Raw genomic sequence first — 20495 nt, forward strand, 5'->3', positions numbered from 1 at the left:
AGGATTGAATGTCTTGAATTGTGAAAACTGAGTTTAAATGTATTTGGCTAAGGTGTATGTAAACTTCCGACTTCAACTGTGACATTTTGATTTGAACACTTTCTTGGTTACTACATGATTCCATATGTGTTATTTCATAGTTTCAAGTCTTCACTATTATTCTCAATGTTGAAAATAGTAACAATAAAGAAAAACCCTTGAAAGAGTAGGCGTCCAAACTTTTGACTGGTACTGGATATGCACTAATCATTATTGTTTGGGTTGTTTTAATGTAAAGCATGGCCATTTAAAACACAGCTTGAATGGATACAAAAAAATATTGAATATCTATTACTGTCATGTGTTAAAACTGCCTTGGGAAATGCACAAAAAGCAAGTGTAGCGTTATATACCAGATCACCACATGAGATCTTTAAAATCCATCCATCCATCCATCCATAATTTGTGGCAGATTCCCTCTTTTGATGATGTCGTAGTTTGCAATTTGATATTTATGGTAGCATTCAACATGCTATATGGATGTGTAAAATGTCAATTTGTTGAAGGAATCATTAGTATTAATCATCCTTATCCCTCCCTCAGGGCAGACGATTGCATCTTTGCCAACTTGAAGCTTGATGCGGTGTCCACAGAGGCTAAGTTTCTGCAGGACCTGGGTTTCCGCATGCTCAACTGTGGCCGGACAGACCTCGTGAAACAGGCGGCCAACCTACTGGGGCCTGATGGTATCAACAGCATGAGCGAGCAGGTCCGAGAGATACACACTTACACATATTAGACACACAAGCTCGACATGCACTTACAGTACAGTACATACAGTAAAAACCTTTACACACGTGACCAGATTTCTCTGTGAGCTTTAAACCTCTTTAGGAAAGGGGACGTTTTGCCCACTTGGGCAAAAAGCAGGGAAAATGCAGCGCGGCAAATTAAAACAAATTATATAAAAATCAAACTTTCATTAAATCACACATGTAAGATACTCAATTAAAGCTACACTCGTTGTGAATCCAGGCAACATGTCAGATTTTAAAAAGGCTTTTCAGCGAAAGCATAAGAAACTATTATCTGATTATAGCACAATAGTAAACAAAGAGGGTAGCATATTTCAACCCTGCAGGCGCTACACAAAATGCAGAAATAAAATATAAAACTTGCATTACCTTTGACGAGCTTCTTTTGTTGGCACTCCAATATGTCCCATAAAAATTACAATTGGTCCTTTTGTTTGATTAATTCCGTCCATATATATCCAAACGTCCATTTATTTGACCCATTTGATCCAGAAAAAAACAGCCTCCAAAAAACGCAACGTCACTACAAAATATTTCAAAAGTTGCCTATAAACTTTGCCAAAACTACTTTTGTAACACAACTTTAGGTATTTTTAAACGTTAATAATCGATCAAATTGTAGACGGGTCTATCTGTGTTCAATACAGGAAGACAACAAATCATGCTACTTTTCACGTCTTGCGCACTCTCAACAGTGTTACCCAGTTCCTAGATGGCCTACTTCTTCATTGCACAAATGAATAACCTCGACCAAATTCCAAAGACTGGTGACATCCAGTTGAAGCGGTAGGAACTGAAAACAGGTTCCTAAGAAATATCATCTGCCAATGAGGACTCAGTGAACGGTTAGTCCTCTGGGTTTTGCCTGCTACATAAGTTCTGTTATACTCACAGACATGCTTCAAACCGTTTTAGAAACTTCAGAGTGTTTTCTATTCAAATCTACTAATAATATGCATATCTTATATTCCCGGCGTGAGTAGCAGGAAGTTGAAATTGGGCACGCTATTTATCCAAAAGTGAAAATGCTGCCCCCTATACCTTAAGAAGTTAAGTCAAATGTTAATCTTTTTATAGAAGTACCGACTCAGATTCAAAATGGTCTATTATACACTGTAGTTGGAGTAATCATGGGAATGTCATGCTGCTTCGACAGTTTATACACTTTCAGAATACTGCAAGTGGGTGTATGGAAAACTAACAGCCTACTGGACATGTTTTGCATGGCTGCTTCCTTGTAAGGTAGCTTAGAGGTTAAGCACATTAGGCCAATAACTGAAAGGTTGCTGGTTTGAATACCCGAGCAGACTAGTTGAAAAATCTGTCAATATGCCCTTTAGCAAGGCACTAAACCCTAATTGCCCCTGTAAGTCGCTCTGTATACTATGAAAGTGTCTGCTAAATGATTCAAGTTAATTTAGTTTTAAAAATGATCCCAAGTAGGAGAAAATGCCCTTGAAATATTTTGCTTAGATTTTCACACTTGCTAGTGAGCTCTTTGTTAATGCCCACTCACCGAAAGACTCTCACTGGAATGACTATCACTGGAATTGTACACACACACACACACACACACGCGCGCGCGCGCGCTATAACATATTCGTTTAGGGTCTTACTTGGTGAACTCCATAAGATCGAAAATGGATGAATGCAACAACAATGTTTCTACCATTAACATATACAGTCATTGCTCTTTAGCAGTCAAGGCACTCTGAATAAAGCTTTACACTAAAATCTAACACTGTTCCAGTGTTTACAGTGGTTCCTCCTTTAAAAGTTGTGAGCTTGCACAGCGGAATTTAGAGGTACCCAGCATCACGGCTTCATTGCTCCAGACCACCACAAGGGAGAGTTAGAGCACTCAATATGCATTTGGGTCCCAAGGTTTTTATATGACCAATCATATCGAGTGGTCCCAATGACGAATTTTGACTCCAGCCACCTTTGCCTTGTGGCGTTCTTCAACAAAGATGGCTGACAAAACATTACGGTGGAACCAGATGTAAGTTGTTATAATGTAATATTCATACCAATCTATGAATCTCAGCTGTCATAGTTATTGTATCAACTTCAAGTCTGAATGGCATTAATGAAGCCTACGAATAGAGTAGAATATAATAACTTTCTTGTGCCAAGGATGCAAGTCCTATATACACATGCACTGTAGTTATTACCATGCATGATATTCCCACATTGTAGCCTGTACATTGAATATATTCACTGATCATGTACTCTTCCTTGGAAAAAAAGGTATGAATCTCTGAGCCATTCTTTTTCAGTCATATCAATCTCCATTATTTGAATGATGCCGTGTCTGCATGTATGTATTACAATTATACACTTCAACAGTGTTTACCACTTCTGCTCCTGGGACATCAATGATTACACATTGTAACTATGTAATAAACTAGAAACATGATTGATTTGTAATTCATATATACAGACAATAAATATGCATATCTAACTCTCTTCATCTGGATGAATCTGAGGACACAGAACAGTATTTCAGTGGAGAATGTGAAACGCTTTATTGAAAGAAGTTCATCATCCAGGTGTTATAAATACATAATACATGCATTATAATTATTATAATTGTAATATTATAAACACAAGTTCAATCTGTACTTCAATGCACATAAAAGTATTTAAAACAAGGAAGAAAGATGAGGTGGGAAGAGAGGTGTAGAAGACAGAAAGGGAAAGAGGGCAAGAACAGTGGCAGACAGCATATGATTAAAGAATTACAGTGCTACCCCAATATTCACTCAGTTCCTCACAATTGCGGTGTCTCCTAACCAGCCTTGGCCCCCCAGTTGACCCGAAGGTTATCTTCCTCTCTCACATCAAAACATACCTGCAGACGAGTGACAAATGGATAGAGAGAGCATGATTAAGCCTTGTTTTTTTTTATTCTAACACGGTCAGTCATCTTAAATCAGGAGGTAAAATGCTGACCCAACTGACCTTGGGTTATTAACTCTGGGACTACTACATCTCTGTCTGTCTTTCAATGTAAAGCATCTCTTTAATAATACTTCCTGTTGACTCGACCAAGTGACATCTCACCTATGATCATGCTGTGCCCTCGGTGTCAGCCAGTTCAGATGCAGGAGGGGTTCACCAAAACAGCTGATATAACCTAGAGGATTTAGGGAGAAGGGAGAGAGGGATGAAGTGTAGAAGAGAGACTGTTATTGTGTGTGTGGTCTCATCTGGTGTCCACACTAAGTGGCTACAGAGTACGTTAAGGACAAGCAATAGAATATAATGTTAATAGAATATACTTTATGTGATGCAGACACCTTAAGGGTTTTTTAATTAATGCATGTGAGACAGGTTCTATGTACAACAAGACAGGCAGACCTGGAGAAAAAGAACACAGAACAGTGTAATTACATCTGGTTATGGACACTTTTGCCAGCAATAAAGCTTCCACGGCCTGTTCCTAGGACAGTGAAAATCTGGCAATATCTGCATTCTCGACCCCTCGGTCAGCTCGCTCTCTGAAAGTAAAGAAAACAGCTTATTTTTTTTATAGATATGTAAACAATTACACAGATATGACCGTTCAATCTAAAGCAGCAGCCGTTATTTTTAGGATACGTCAATACAGCCCAGTGCTGCTTCCCTGAGATGTCATTAGGTGTCCGTTTTGACTTCCTTTGTGTCGGAAAAATGTTGCTATAAGTACAATTATTTTTGATTGAAAATAAAAAGGTTTTGCTCTCGACAAAAAGACACATGTACCTCCATAGCAATTTGTCTGTGAATATAACCACACCTTCCTACAAACGTGCTACTGTATGCAGAATTCTTGACGGACAACCGCAGATGCTGCCATATCCTGCCATATCCTGCCAGCACGTCCACAAGTGAGCGACTCAGGGGCAGAATGATGACGCGTGGAACAGGGATCATGAGATCGGAACAACAATTTGTTGCAAGTTGGGGAGGAGGGCTAATAGCCGAACAATAGACTATTCAACCTTAACTAAAGAATAGTCTGATAACCGAGCTAGGTGTAAAAAAAAACAGATCAGATTTGCCCTAACGACCAAGGGGTAGCTTGCAACTCAATATAATAAAGTAATGACTTTTCAAATAAGTTACCTTAAACAATATGTTGGCTGACAATTTGTTAGCTATGCTGTCCTTACGAACCACATAGCATATCATTACAGCAGTATGTACTGGTATGTTAGCTAGCTACCTAACGCTAGTTGTTATACATCAAACTTGCCAGTATATTAACTATAGGCTATCTAACTACCCAACAGTTATTGAATTGATTATTCTGGTCATTCTTAGCTTAGCTAAATGGTATACTCATTGTGCTTTCAAAATGGACATTCGGGTGCTTTCGTAAATTCTATACACTATTCGCTTTCTATAGCTGGACAACACAAATAAAATTCAACAAAGAATGAATAAACGGCTGAATAAATGGGAACACTAGCACGAGCCCATAGTAAATTAATGGAATTGAACGTTCGCAGAGCTTATTTTGACTGGAGTGATGCTTAGAATTACATAAAAAATGTATCTCTATTTTACCTCTACAATCTGTTCATCGGACGAAACTGGAAAAAAACATATTGTGTAGAAAGTAAACATCCGCACCACGATGGTGTCAACTGCGCTTATGTCTGCATAATGAAAAAGTAGAGAAAAAATGAAAACTTAATGAAAAAGAGATTCTCCTGATTAAAATGATGCTCATGTAACAGTTTTGCTTCCGTCCCTCTCCTTGCCCCTACCTGCGCTCAAACCAGGGACCCTCTGCACACAGACAACAGCCACCCTCGAAAGTCGGAAGACCTGCTGCAACAGTGCCTCAGAAACCTGGAGAGAAGTGGGGAGACAAAGAGAGAGAAGACAGGATTTAGAGAATTTATCCATAACCACCAAAATGGTGGTAAACCCATCAGAGGAGGGGGAGATTTGTGACAATATTAATGGTTAGATGAGACCAGGGATGCTGAGGAACAGGAAGGGGAGGGAGTTTCACTGCTGGACCGTGCCAGGGGGACTTAGTTTGGGCAAACACAGAACAGGAGTTGATGTAGCGAATAACGTCCTGCGCAAAGGTGGGCCACCAATACTTTTCGGAGAGAGATCCAGCGACGACAGCTGTGTGCCCAGGTCAACAGCCGCACCCTTATCCCCATGGGAATGTAGATGCGCTCAGGAGGACATGTAGTGGGTGCAGGTTGCCTCTTCAGAGCCTGGCAAATGTCCAGATCTACATCCCAGACCACAGGTGACATGACTCGAGAGGGATCGGGAAAGGAGGTCCTCCGGCATTAGGGTGACCAGTCCGTGATTCTCATCCTCGACCATGAGATGGTGAAGTTATGACATTGGAGCCATGGGAGGCCGAGGATGATCTTGTGAGCTGGTGCACTAGTGATGAAGGAAATGTTCTCCTGCTGAATGGACTCCATGGTGAGGGTGAGTGGTATGGTGATCGATCCTAGTGGACGATTATCAAGGGCTTGAAACGGAGAGGAGAGGCACAGGTTCATGTAAAGATGTTGCCAGGTGTGCGTAATGATGGTAGTTAGAGCCAGTGATTAGTAAACCGGAGACGTTGAGTGTCTACAGGTCTCACCATATTACCCGTAGGACATTTTTCATCATCCTCCCTCTCTGGAAGGATTTCCTCCTCCACCAAAGCAGTACCGATCAACTCTGACTACTGATTTGGGATCGCGAGATAACACCTTGATTTCATAATGCTTTGCAATGACGAGTAGATTGACCTTTGTACATCTATCTAGCATTTCCCATGTAGGGTTTTCCACAAATTCTTCCAACTTAGTCAATGGCTTTATTAATATTTATAAGACTGTAACTTTCAAATCTTATAACCCCTCAAGGTGGATGTCAGTGACAAACTCTACCGCAAAAGTTTATTTTGAACACTCTGCACAGCAGAGCTTCAGAGTAGGCGATTAAAGCCACTACCATACTCATGGGAAACAAGATCCCGGATGAACCCCCATTTTGTTACGTTCCCCATCATGAATGTCGCTCAAACAGAAGAGAGAACTAACAAATTCACTAACCAACAGCCAAAACAAAAAAAGGTGGGGTTTTAGGAGACAGTCATATGTGTGTCCACTGAAAGTTTTCTAGCAACAACAACTAGACATTCACCATGAGCACCCACTAAGTTTGCCCAAGAAGAGGCAAATAAATGCAAAACCCACAACAAACCTAAAGACAGGAAGCAAACCAGAAAGGTGGAGCGAAACGAAATCAGGGAAATCAGATATAGGACTGTTTGTCTAGAAATAAACACAGGGAGAGCACTCTTAATTAAATAGGGGAGACGCTAGCGTCTCAACTGACCAATTGCCAGGGGAAATGCAGAGTGCGAGATTCAAATAAAATGCTATAAAATTCAAACTTTCATTAAATCACACATGTAAGATACTGAATTAAAGCTACACTCGTTGTGAATCCAGCCAACATGTCAGATTTTAAAAATGCTTTTCGGCGAAAGCATAAGAAGCTATTATCTGATAGCCTGCACCCATCTGCACCAGCAGTAAACAAATGAGCTAACGCAACGTCACTACAAAATATTTCAAAAGTTGCCTATACACTTTGCCAAAATAGTTCAAACTACTTTTGTAATACAACGTTAGGTATTTTGAAACGTTAATAATCGATCAAATTGTAGACGGGGCAATCTGTATTCAATACAGGAACGAAATCAAACAAGCACTGCTGTTCACGTCTTGCGCAACTCACAAAAGTGTCCCCAGTTCCGAGTTGGCCTACTTCTTCATAGAACAAAGGAATTAACCTCAACCATATTCCAAAGACTGGCGACATCGTATGGAAGTTGTAGGAACTGAAAATGGGTTCCTATTAAATATCCAATGGCAAAGACAATATAGTGAACAGAGAGGGCGAAAAAAATCTGAACAGTTAGTCCTCTGGGTTTTGCCTGCTTCATAAGTTCTGTTATACTCACAGACATGATTCAAACTGTTTTACAAACTTCAGAGTGTTTTCTATCCAAATCTATGACTAATATGCATATCTTATATTCTTGGCATGAGTAGCAGGAAGTTGAAATTGGGCATGCTATTTATCCAAAAGTGAAAATTCTGCCATATTGCTTTAAGAGGTTAATGAGTTAGCCATCCCTGTGAGCCTGTAAGGTATACAGTATCATAGGTTACTAGCAATGAGGTAATACGGGAGTTTTTGTATAAGAGCTTTGAAAAATCTATAGGATACTATGTTTAGATTTTTTACTATGTTTGGATTTCTGCAAGAGGTGTCACTGCAGTACCTGGTTCAAATCCAGGCTGCATCACATCTGCCTGTGATTGGAGTCCCATAGCGTGGCACACAATTGGCCCAGCGTTGCCAGGGTATTTTTTATTTTTATTTTTATTTTACCTTTATTTTACTAGGCAAGTCAGTTAAGAACAAATTCTTATTTTCAATGACGGCCTAGGAACAGTGGGTTAACTGCCTGTTCAGGGGCAGAATGACAGATTTTGTACCTTGTCAGCTCGGGATTTGAACTTGCAACCTTTCAGTTACTAGTCGAATGCTCTAACCACTTGGCTACCCTGCCGCCCTGGGGTAGGCCGTCATTGTAAATAAGAATTTGTTCTTCACTGACTTGCTTGGTTAAATAAAATAGAGTGCTTTCATCAGAAGTTTACAGTTTTTTACTGAGGAACCAATATGAAGTGGATATATAATGTGATTTGTGTAGACCCTAAATGGACCCTTGACGTACATGTTTACTGACCTCAAGGAATTGTGAATTGATAGTCAGCAACAATACATCTGCCCATAAGGTAATTTCTGTTTGCTGTCATGTCCAACCGAGACAGTCTGTTCAATAACAATAAGTGCCTTTGACAGGTCAATAAACAAGGCAAAACAATGCTGCTTTTTATTTAGCGAGCATACAATATCATTGACGTCAATGGATGCAGCTGAGATGGTACTTTGACCTTGTCAAAATCCTTGTTAAAATGTATTTAGGATACATTTGCTGGTTAAGAAGGAGCGAAGTTAAGAGTTTATCAATGATTCGAAAAGCTTTAATATATGGCAGTAGTTATTCAGGTCTTGTGTCTTATTCACCTTGTGATGAAGAGGTACAGTGTCCACACTTTAGGAATACTGAATCCCTGAAATTGGGACCATATGGTCCTGTAAGAGTCACCTCTGCAAGTGACTGTGAATCTGTCACCCCTTTTCTCTCCATCTCTCCCCTCTAGGGGATGACACCACTCATGTATGCCTGTGTGCGGGGAGACGAGGCCATGGTTAAGATGCTGCTGGACACTGGGGCCGACATCAACAGTGAGGTCAGTGCTTCCAAACAATATGTCCCCCGGGAACACAGTGATAAATAAATAGGTGGGATATTGTTGGGATGGTGTGGAGAGAAGCAGACAACCCCTGTCTTGTGTTGTAACATGTTTCTTGTTTCCTTTTTCTTGCATTCTTTTACCTGCGTTTGAAATGCGTGTGTAGTGTTGGTAGCATTTTACATCAAGTGCATACATCCTGCAAAGAAACCTGTTTGTGTTATCGTACAATTGCCAACTCCTTGTCTCTCATTGTCATGCCAAATATCTTTGGCTTTACAGTCAGAGATGAGCAAAGTACTATCTTGTTAAAATCATCAAATACTCTAAAGACCAATGTATCAAAGTAAAATACTAAATACTTTAGCAAAGAATTGTTTTAATCCAAATAGTTATTGTATGAATTTTGTATTTTCAAAATACATAATCAATTTGCAAGTACACGCTTTCCCTACAACAACATACTCGGTAATGGTAACACATTTTTGGTTTCACTTGCTACGACTGTGATATGTGTTTGCTTATCTGCCATAGTTGATTGAATCGATTGTAATTAAATCATATCAAGTGTTAACTGGATGCTCCGGTCAACTGTAAGTGCATTTATTGTGAAGTGGAAATGTCTAGGAGCAACAATGGCTCAGCCGTGAATTGATACAAGCGCACAGAACGGTACAGCTAGAGCGCATAGCGCGTAAAATTGAAAGCAATGTCACGAGTTTCATTAAATGGTTTTCCATGGCCGAGCAGTTGCACACAAGCCTAAGATCACCATGTGATAGTGGTGTAAAAAATATTCTGTCGCATTGAAGGTCCCCAAGAACACAATGGCCTCCATCACTTAAATGGAAGAAGTTTGGAACAACCAAGACTCTTCCTAGAGCTGGCCATGCAGCCAAACTGAGCAATCAGGGGAGAAGGGCCTTGGTCAGGGAGGTGGACAAGAACTCGATGGTAACTCTGACAGAGCTCCAGAGTTCCTCAGTGGAGATGGGATAACCTTCCAAAAGGACAACCATCTCCGCAGCACTCCACCAATCGGGCCTTTATGGTAGAGTGGCCAGACAGAAGCCACTCTTCAGTAAAAGGCACATGACAGAAGAAGCCACTCTTCACATGACAGACAAAGCCACTTTTCACATGACAGACAGAGGCCACTCTAAGGTAAAAGGAACATGATGACTCTTTTCTCTCTATATATCAATGCTGTCGCTTTTGTTGTTGGTGATTCTCTGATCCACCTCTATGCAGACGACACCATTCTGTATACTTCTTGCCCTTCTTTAGACACTGTAATAACGAACCTACAAATGAGCTTCAATGCCATACAACATTCCTTCCGAGGCCTCCTACTGTTTTTAAATGCAAGTAAAACGAGTTGCATGCTCTACAACCGATAGCTGCACGCACAGTCCCGCCCGACTAGCATCACTACTCTGGACTGTTCTGACTTAGACTATGTGGACAACTATAAATACCTAGGTGTCTGATTAGACTGTAACTCTTCTTCCAGACTCAAATTAACCTCACTAGTGTAGGGGCACTATTTTCACCTCCGGATGAAAAGCGGGCCCAAAGTAAACTGCCAGTTACTCAGGCTCAGAAGCTAGGATATGCATATAATTGGTAGATTGGGATAGACAACACTCTAACATTTCCAAAACTGTTCAAATAACGTGAGTATAACAGAACTGATACGGCAGGTGAAAACCTGAGAAATATCCATCCAGGAAGTGGGATGTTTTTGTGTCTGTAATTTTCTATTGAATGCCATTAGAGTATCCATTGACTTAGGACTCAAATTGCACTTCCTATGGCTTCCACTAGATGTCAACAGTCTTTAGAAATGGTTTCAGGCTTGTATTCTGAAAAATGAGTGAGTAAGACCACTAAGTGGATAGTGGAAAGTCCCCAGACCTGTTTGCTGCTGGCGGCCGAGAGCGTGCCTTTCTTGTTTTTCTTTTATATTGACGAAGCTATTGTCCGGGTGAAATATTATTTATTATTTGGACCAAAAACAACCTGAGGATTGATTATGAACATCGTTTGACATGTTTCTATGAACTTTACGGATACTATTTGGATTTTTCGTCTGCCTGTTGTGACTGACTTTGAGCCATTGGATTACTGAACAAAACGCGCCAACAGAAGGAGGTTTTTGGATATGAAGAGGGACTTTATTGAACAAAAGGAACATTTATTGTGTGACTGGGAGTCTTGTGAGTGCAACCATACGAAGATCATCAAAGGTAACTGATTAATTTTATTGCTCTTTCTGACTTTTGTGACTAGTCTACTTGGCTGGTAACTGTATGTAATGATTTGTCTGCTGAGCACTGTCCTCAGATGGTATGGTATGCATGGTATGCTTTCGCCGTAAAGCCTTTCTGAAATCTGACACGGCGGCTGGATTAACAAGAAGTTAAGCTTTATTTTGATGGATAACACATATTTTCAAGTAAAATATTTGAATTGCGTATTTTTGTATTTCGCGCACTGCAATTTCACTGGATGTTGGCCAGGTGGAACGCTACCGTCCCAGGTACCCATAAGAATGAAGCATCTACAATCCAAAATTACATCTAGAATCGGCTTCCAATTTTGTAAAACAAAGGCTTCTTCATGCTTCCAAACATACCCTCGTAAACTGACTATCCTACCGATCCTTGACTTCGGCGATGTCATTTACAAACTAACCTCCAACACTCTACTCAGCAAACTGGATGTAGTCTATCACAGTGCCATCTGTTATGTCACCAAAGCCCCATATACTACCCACCACCGCAACCTGTATGCTCTTGTTGGCTAGACCTCACTACATATTCGTCTGCAAACCCACTGGCTCTAGGTCATCTATAAGTCGTTGCTAGGTAAAGCCCCGCCTTATCTCAGCTCCCTGGTTACCATAGCAACACCCACCCATAGCACGCGCTCCAGCAGGTATATTGCACTGGTCATCCCCAAAACCAACACTTACTTTGGCCGCCTTTCTTTCCAGTTCTCTGCTATCAATGACAGGAACGAATTCCAAAAATCAATGAAGCTGGAGTTTTAGATCTCCCTCTCTAGCTTTAAGCATCAGCTGTCAGAGCAGCTTACCGATCACTGTACCTGTACACAGCCATCTGTATAAAGCACACCCAACTACCTCATCCCTATATTATTAATTACACTCTTGCTCTACATGCACCCAATATCTCTACTTGCACATCATCATCTGCACATCTATCACTCGAGTGTTAATGCTAAATTATCATTATTTCGCCGCTATGGCCTATTTATTGCCTACCTCCCTACTCTTCTACATTTGCACACACTGTACATAGATTTTTATATTTTTTTCTGTTGTGTTATTGACTGTACGTTTATTTATGTGTAACCCTGTTGATTTTTCCGCACAGCTTTGCTTCATCTTGGCCAGGTCGCAGTTGTAAATGATAACTTGTTCTCAACTGGCCTATCTGGTTAAATAAAGGTGAAATATATATACAGTGGGGCAAAAAAGTATTTAGTCAGCCACCAATTGTGCAAGTTCTCCCACTTAAAAAGATGAGAGAGGCCTGAAATGTTCATCATAGGTACACTTCACCTATGACAGACAAAATTAGAAAAAAAATCCAGAAAATCACATTGTAGGATTTTTTATGAATTTATTTGCAAAATATGGTGGAAAATAAGTATTTGGCTAGAAGGCCGGTGACGTCGAACCGCCAAACGTCGCTCGAACAAGGAGAGGGACCGGCAAAAGTCGTGACAGTACTGACTAAAGAGTCTGAATGCTTATGTAAAATGTGATATCATTTTTTATTTTTTATGAATGTGCAAACATTTCTAAAAACCTGTTTTTGCTTTGTGATTATGGGGTATTGTGTGTAGATTGATAAGGAAAAAGTAAAGTAACAATGTGGAAAAAGTCAAGGGGTCTGAATACTTTCTGAATCCAATGTATATACACAGCAAATTGTCCAGTGTTACCCACATTGTAAAAACAATTTTACGGTAACTTACTGGTTACTGTAAATTCCAAAGACACTTTGTTTTAAAGAAGTGCTTTTTTACAAAATCTCACTGTTTAACTTTTTATGGCTGCAGGGGCAGTATTGAGTAGCTTGGATGAAAAGGTGCCCATTGTAAATGGCCAGCTCCTCAGTCTCAGTTGCTAATACATGCATATTATTATTAGTATTATTAGAAAACACTATGAAGTTTCTAAAATTATGTCTGTGAGTATAACAGAAAATTCCACTTCCTGTTTTTTTTCTGGGGGTGGCAGATCTTCAAATAAGGTCTCATTGAAATTACAGCGAGATATGGATGAATCTTCACTTCCTACGCCTTCCACTAGATGTCAACAGTCAATAGAACTTTGTCTGATGACTCTAATGTGAAGGGGGTCGAATGACACAGGAAATATTCACCACTGCCACGAGTTGACCATGACATCACTATGCGAGCTCACAGGGGAAGCACCTGCGTTCCACCGCTCATTTGAAGTCATTCTAATTCTCCGGTTGGACCGTTATTCAAGATATATGTAAAACAACATTCTAGAGATTGATTCAGTACATCGTTTGACATGTTTCTACTGACTGTTATGTATCTTTTGGACATTTCGTCACAGTATAGTGGACGCGCTTTGTGACTTTGGAATTGTTTACCAAACGCGCTAACCAAGTAGCTAATTGGACACAAATAACAGACATTTTCGAACAAATCAAGTATTTATTGTGGACCTGGGATTCCTAGGACTGTATTCTGATGAAGTTCATCAAAGGTAAGGAAACATTTATCATGTATTTTCTGGTTTCTGTTGACTACAACATGGCGGCTAATTTGGCTACTGTTCTGAGCTCCGTCTCAGATTATTGCATGGGATTGCTTTTTCCGTAAACTTAAAAAAAAATCTGACACAGCGGTTGCATTAAGGAGAGGTATATCTATAATTCCATGTGTATATTCATCTACATTTATGATGAGTATTTCTGTTGAAACGATGTGGCTATGCAAAATCAAGTAATGTTTTTGGAACTAGTGAATCTAAATAGCCAATGTAAACTCAGATTTTTTAAATATAAATATGAACTTTATCAAACAAAACATGCATGTATTGTGTAACATGAAGTCCTATGAGTGTCATCTGATGAAGATAATTCAAGGTTAGTGATTCATTTTATCTTTATTTCTGTTTTTTGTGAATGCTATATTTCGCTGGAAAATGGCTGTGCTTATTGTGGTTTGGTGGAGACCTAACATAATCATTTGTAGTGCTTTCGCTGAAAAGTCTACTTAAAATCGGACACTTTGGTGGGATTAACAACAAGATTACCTTTAAAATGATATGAGACACATGTATGTTTTAGGAATTGTAATCATGAGATTTCTGTGGTTTGAATTTGGCGCCCTCTATTTTCACTGGTAGTTGTCATATCGAGCCCGGTATTGGGATTGCAGCCTTAACAAGTTAACCAAAGTTTCTTTGGAATTTACGGTAAATACTGTATTTTTTTAACACTGGATTCCAATAATAAATACACAACACTTTGCTAGCCAGCATAATGTGACTTGCAGACCTGATGTGGTTTGTAAAACCTTGAATTTCAGGTCACTGTATGAGGGTAAAACTACGCCCTCAAAATAACAAAATAAGGCCTCATGAAGAATGTATTGTATTAAATAATTTGAAAGATGCACAATGCAGAAACTGTTCCACCATTTCCACCATTGCTAAATTCTAATATTTTGCCTAATTTCAGTTTGTGACAAAACAAGCAATTTTTGTGAAGAGAATCATTGTACCATCTAAACCGCTGTGAAATATATTTTCCATAACCAAAAGATTTAGATTTTCTGTTGTTTGAAGCTGGTGTACAAAAACAAAAGTAAAAGACAAACAAATTAAACTTAAGAACAGGAAGCATAGAAATAGCGCACATAGAACAAATATACCGCTTCTTAGACTTGCTTTCAATAAGAATGACAGATCTATAACACACATTTCTAAGTGAATTTGGTCAGGCCGAAATATCTAAATAAATCTTTACATTATACCAAGGGTGCTGAATTTCTAAAAGATTTCCTCTACAGTTGTGATGTATTATATACTTAGCATCAAAATCACAAACTGGTTATTTTTTACCTTAATTTAACTAGACAAGTCTTAAGAGCAAATTCTTATTTACAATGACGGCCTACCAAAAAGCAAAAGGCCTCATGCGGGGACAGGGGCTATGATTTTTTTTTGAAGAATCACAACAAGAGACAACAATACATAAAGATAGACCTAAGACAACATAGCATGGCAGTAACATATGACAACACAGCATGGTAGCAACACAATATGACAACAACATGGCAGCAGCACAACATGGTAACATTGGGCACAGACAACAGCACAAAGGGCAAGAAGGTAGAGACAACAGTACATCACGTGAAGCAGTCGCAACTGTAAGTAGGAGAGTCCATGATTGAGTCTTTGAATGAAGAGATGGAGATAAAACTGTCCAGTTTTAGTGTTTTTTGCAGCTCGTTCCAGTAGCTAGCTGCGAACTGAAAAGAGGAGTGAACTGAAAAGAGGAGCGACCCGGGGATATGTGTGCTTTGGGTACCTTAAACAGAATGTGATTGGCAGAACGGGTGTTGTATGTGGAGGATGAGGGCTGCAGTATTTGTATTTTTGTATTTATTACAGATCCCCATTAGCTGCTGCCAAAACAGCAGCTACTCTTCCTGGGGTCCAGCAAAATGAAGGCAGTTTATACAATTTTAAAACATTACAATACATTCACAGATTTCACAACACACTGTGTGCCCCCAGGCTCTTACTCCATCACTACCACATATCTACAATACTAAATCTGTGTGTGTGTGTGTGTGTGTGTGTGTGTGTGTGTGTGTGTGTGTGTGTGTGTGTGTGTTGCTTCACAGTCCCCGCTGTTTTTTCATCAGTTTTTTTATCAGATTTTACTGCTTGCATCAGTTCCTTGATGTGGAATAGAGTTCCATGTTGTTATGGCTCTATGTAGTACTGTCTGCCTCCCATAGTCTGTTCTGAACTTGGGAACTGTGAAGAGACCTCTTGTGGCATGTCTTGTGGGATATGAATGGGTTTCCGAGCTGAGTGCCAGTAGTTCAGACAGACAGCTCGGTGCATTCAACATCTCAATACCTCTCATAAATAAAAGTAGTGATGAAGTCAATCTCTCCTCCACTTTCAGCCAGGAGAGATTAACATGCATATTATTAATATTAGCTCTCTGTGTACATCCAAGAGCCAGCCATGCTGCCCTGTTCTGAGCCAATTGAAATCCTTTTCTGTGGCACCTGACCACATGACTAAACAGTAGTCAAGGTGCGACAAAACTAGGGCCTGTAGGACCTGCCTTATTGATAGTGTTGTTAAGAAGGCAGGGCATTTATTTTATCATCTTTATTATATACAGACTTATCCCCATCTTAGCTACTACTGCATCAACATGTTCTGACCTGCCTTATTGATAGTGTTGTTAAGAAGGCAGGGCATTTATTTGATCATCTTTATTATATACAGACTTCTCCCCATCTTAACTACTACTGCATCAATATGTTCTGACCATAAATTAAGCATCAACCAGTGGGTCTTGCACCATGTATACAGAGATGACCAGTTTACAGAGGAGTACAGAGTGCAGTTATTTGTCCTATAAAGAGCATTGGTGGCAAATGTGATGGCCGAATGGTAAAGAACATCTAGCTGCTCGAGAGCACCCTTACCTGCCGATCTATATATTACGTCTCCGTAAACTAGCATGGGTAGGATGGTCATCTGAATCAGGGTTATTTTGGCAGCTGGTGTGAAAGAGGAGTGATTACAATAGAGGAAACCAAGTCTTAACCTTAGCCTGCAGCTTCGATTTCTGCTGAGAGAAGGACAGTATACTGCCTAACCATGCTCCCAAGTACTTGTATGACATGACTAGCACAAGCTCTAAACCATCAGAGGTTGTAATCACACTTACGAAATCACATGACCTTTGTTTTGGAGGTGTTCTGGCAAAAAGCCAGTTCTTGTTTGTACAACACCAGAGGAAATGTTTACTCAAATCAGGCATCTTGACAACAAACTAAATCTCAACTGAAAAACCACAACTCAAAAGTGATAGCTTAAATAAAATTATGGCTAGAATCGTGGGTATTATAATTCTGATGAATACCAGCGTGAGAGGCATTTGGGCACGTGCCTTGCTGAACTTGTCAGTAACGTGTTTCTTTCATTCACTCCCCTCTCCCGTCTTCCTGGTATCCCTTCCTCTCACAGTTGCTCCTGGATAGTCGAGACAGCATGGAGGGGGCCCTGCCAGATGTAGCAGATAACTACACTGAGACCCCACTTCAGCTGGCCTCTGCTGCAGGTACTTGTTGACAAAACAGGAATACGCCATTGACAATGTGTGTAGATTTATTTTTATTTAACCTTTATATTGACAGTGACATTATACTTAAAACAAATTGTATATATATAATAAAAAAATTCTAGAAACCTATTTTTGCTTTGTCATTATGGGGGTATTCTGTGCAGAGGGAAAAAAACAATTTAATCAATTTTAGAATTAGGCTGTAACGTAACAAAATTTTGAAAAAGTCAAGGGGACCGAATACCTCTGTGTGTATATACAGTGGGGCAAAACAGTATTTAGTCAGCCACCAATTGTGCAATTGTGCAAGTAATTTTCATCATAGGTACACTTCCACCCCCATGCTTCACAGTAGGTATGGTGTTCTTTGGATGCAACTCAGAATTCTTTGTCCTCCAAACACGATGAGTTGAGTTTTTACCAAAAAGTTATATTTTGGTTTCATCTGACCATATGACATTCTCCCGATCTTCTTCTGGATCATCCAAATGCTCTCTAGCAAACTTCAGATGGGCCTGGACATGTACTGGCTTAAGAAGGGGGACACGTCTGGCACTGCAGGATTTGAGTCCCTGGCGGCGTAGTGTGTTACTGATGGTAGGCTTTGTTACTTTGGTCCCAGCTCTCTGCAGGTTATTCACCAGATCCCCCCTTGTGGTTCTGGGATTTTTGCTCACCGTTCTTGTGATCATTTTGACCCCACAGGGTGAGATCTTGCGTGGAGCCCCAGATCGAGGGAGATTATCAGTGGTCTTGTATGTCTTCCATTTCCTAATAATTGTTGATAACAGTTGATTTCCTCAAACCAAGCTGCTTACCTATTGCAGATTCAGTCTTCCCAGCCTGGTGCAGGTCTACAATTTTGTTTCTGTTGTCCTTTGACAGCTCTTTGGTCTTGGCCATAGTCTAGTTTGGAGTGTGACTGTTTGAGGTTGTGGACAGGTGTCTTTTATACTGATAACAAGTTCAAACAGGTGCCATTAATACAGGTAACGAGTGGAGGACAGAGGAGCCTTTGAAGAATGTCAAATATAAAATATATTTTGAATTGTTTAGCAGTTTCTTGGTTACTACATGATTCCAAGCGCTATTTCATACTTTTCATGTCTTCACAATAATTTTACAATATAGAAAATAGTAAAAATAAAGAAAAACCCTTGATACTGTATATACAGTGCATTCAGGAAGTATTCAGACACCTTGACTTTACTCACATTGTTACCTTTACAGCATTTTTCTAAAATGGATGAAAGCGTTTTGTTTCCTCATCAATCTAGACACTAAACCACGTAATGAGAAAACAAAAACTGTTTTTTAGAAATGTTTGCAAATGTATTTAAAATAAAAAACCGAAACATCACTTTTGACTGGCACTGTACATAAATATATATAGTTGAAGTCGGACATTTACGTACACTTAGGTTGGAGTCATCAAAACTTGTTTTTCAACCATTCAACAAGTTTCTTGTTAACAACCTATGATTTTGGCAAGTCGGTTCGGACATCTACATGTGCATGACAAATTTTTCCAACAATTGTTTACAGACAGATTGTTTAATTTCTAACTCGCTGTATCACAATTCCAGTGGGTCAGAAGTCTACAATACACTAAGTCGACTGTGCCTTTAAACAGCTTGGAAAATTCCAGAAAATTATATCATGGCTTTAGAAGCTTCTTATAGGCTAATTGAAATAATTTGAGTCAAATAGAGGTGTACCTGTCGAATTATTTCAAGGCCTTCAAACTCAGTGCCTCTTTGCTTGACATCATGGGGAAATCAAAAGAAATCAGCCAAGACCTCAGACCTCACAAGTCTGGTTCATCCTTGGGAGCAATTTCCAAACGCCTGAAGGTTTGAACCACGTTCATCTGTACAAAAAATAGTATGCAGGTATAAACACCATGGGACCATGCAGCCGTCATTATCGCTCAGGAATGAGACGCGTTCTGTCTCCTAGAGATGAACGTACTTTGGTTATGAAAAGTTCAAATCAACCCCAGAACAACAGTAAAGGACTTTGTGAAGATGCTGGAGAAAACAGGTACAAAAGTATCTATATCCACTGTAAAACGAGTCCTATATCGCCATAACGTGAAAAGCCGCTCAGCAAGGAAGAAGCCACGGCTCCAAAACCACCATAAAAAAACCAGACTACGGTTTGCAACTGTACATGGGGACAAAGATCGTACTTTTTGGAGAAATGTCATCTGGTCTGATGAAACAAAACTAGAACTCTTTGGCCATAATGACCATCATTTTGTTTGGAGGGAAAAGGGGAGGCTTGCAAGCCAAAGACACCATCCCAACCTTGAAGCACAGGGGTGGCAGCATCATTTTGTGGGGATACTTTGCAGCGGGAGGGACTGGTGCACTTCGCAAAATAGATGGCATCATAAGGAAAGAAAAATATGTGGATATATTGAAGCAACATCTCAAGACATCAGTCAGGAAGGTAAAGCTTGTGGGTCTTCCAAAAGTGACAATGACCCCAAGCATACTTCAAAAGTTGTGGCAAAATGGCAACCTTTTGTGACTAGGGGGCAATATTTTCATTTTTGGAAAAATTACGTTCCCGTAGTAAACGGGATATTTTGTCAGGACAAGATGCTAGAATATGCATATAATTGACAGCTTAGGATAGAAAGTCTCCAAAACTGTAAAAATATTGTCTGTGAGTATAACAGAACTGATATTGCAGCCGAAAGCCTGAGAAAAATCCAATCCGGAAGTGACTCATCTTTTGAAAGCTCTGCAATTCCAATGCGTCCCTATTGAGCAGTGGGCTATCAACCAGATAACTTTTTCTCCGTATTCCCCAAGGTGTCTACAGCATTGTGACGTAGTTTTACACATTTATGTTGAAGAATACCCGTAAGCGGCTACATGGTCACCTGATGGCTCCCAGATTGATTCTTGCGTAAAATACAGAGGTAGCCATTATTCCAATTGGTCCTAATG

General features: G+C 39.8%; 1 protein-coding gene across 1 annotated transcript in view; it reads left to right on the forward strand.

Moving 5' to 3' along the window:
* Positions 1-20495, forward strand: part of LOC109896834 (ankyrin repeat and BTB/POZ domain-containing protein BTBD11-A) — a 221837-nt gene that overhangs the window by 144787 nt on the left and 56555 nt on the right. The window contains exons 5-7 of the mRNA XM_020491219.2: positions 583-748; positions 9053-9142; positions 17439-17532. Of these exons, the coding sequence (XP_020346808.1) occupies positions 583-748; positions 9053-9142; positions 17439-17532 (350 nt within the window). The remainder of the gene's footprint in view (positions 1-582; positions 749-9052; positions 9143-17438; positions 17533-20495) is intronic.

This window comes from Oncorhynchus kisutch, linkage group LG9 (assembly GCF_002021735.2).
Source record: "Oncorhynchus kisutch isolate 150728-3 linkage group LG9, Okis_V2, whole genome shotgun sequence".
NCBI classification, from domain to species: Eukaryota; Metazoa; Chordata; class Actinopteri; order Salmoniformes; family Salmonidae; genus Oncorhynchus; species Oncorhynchus kisutch.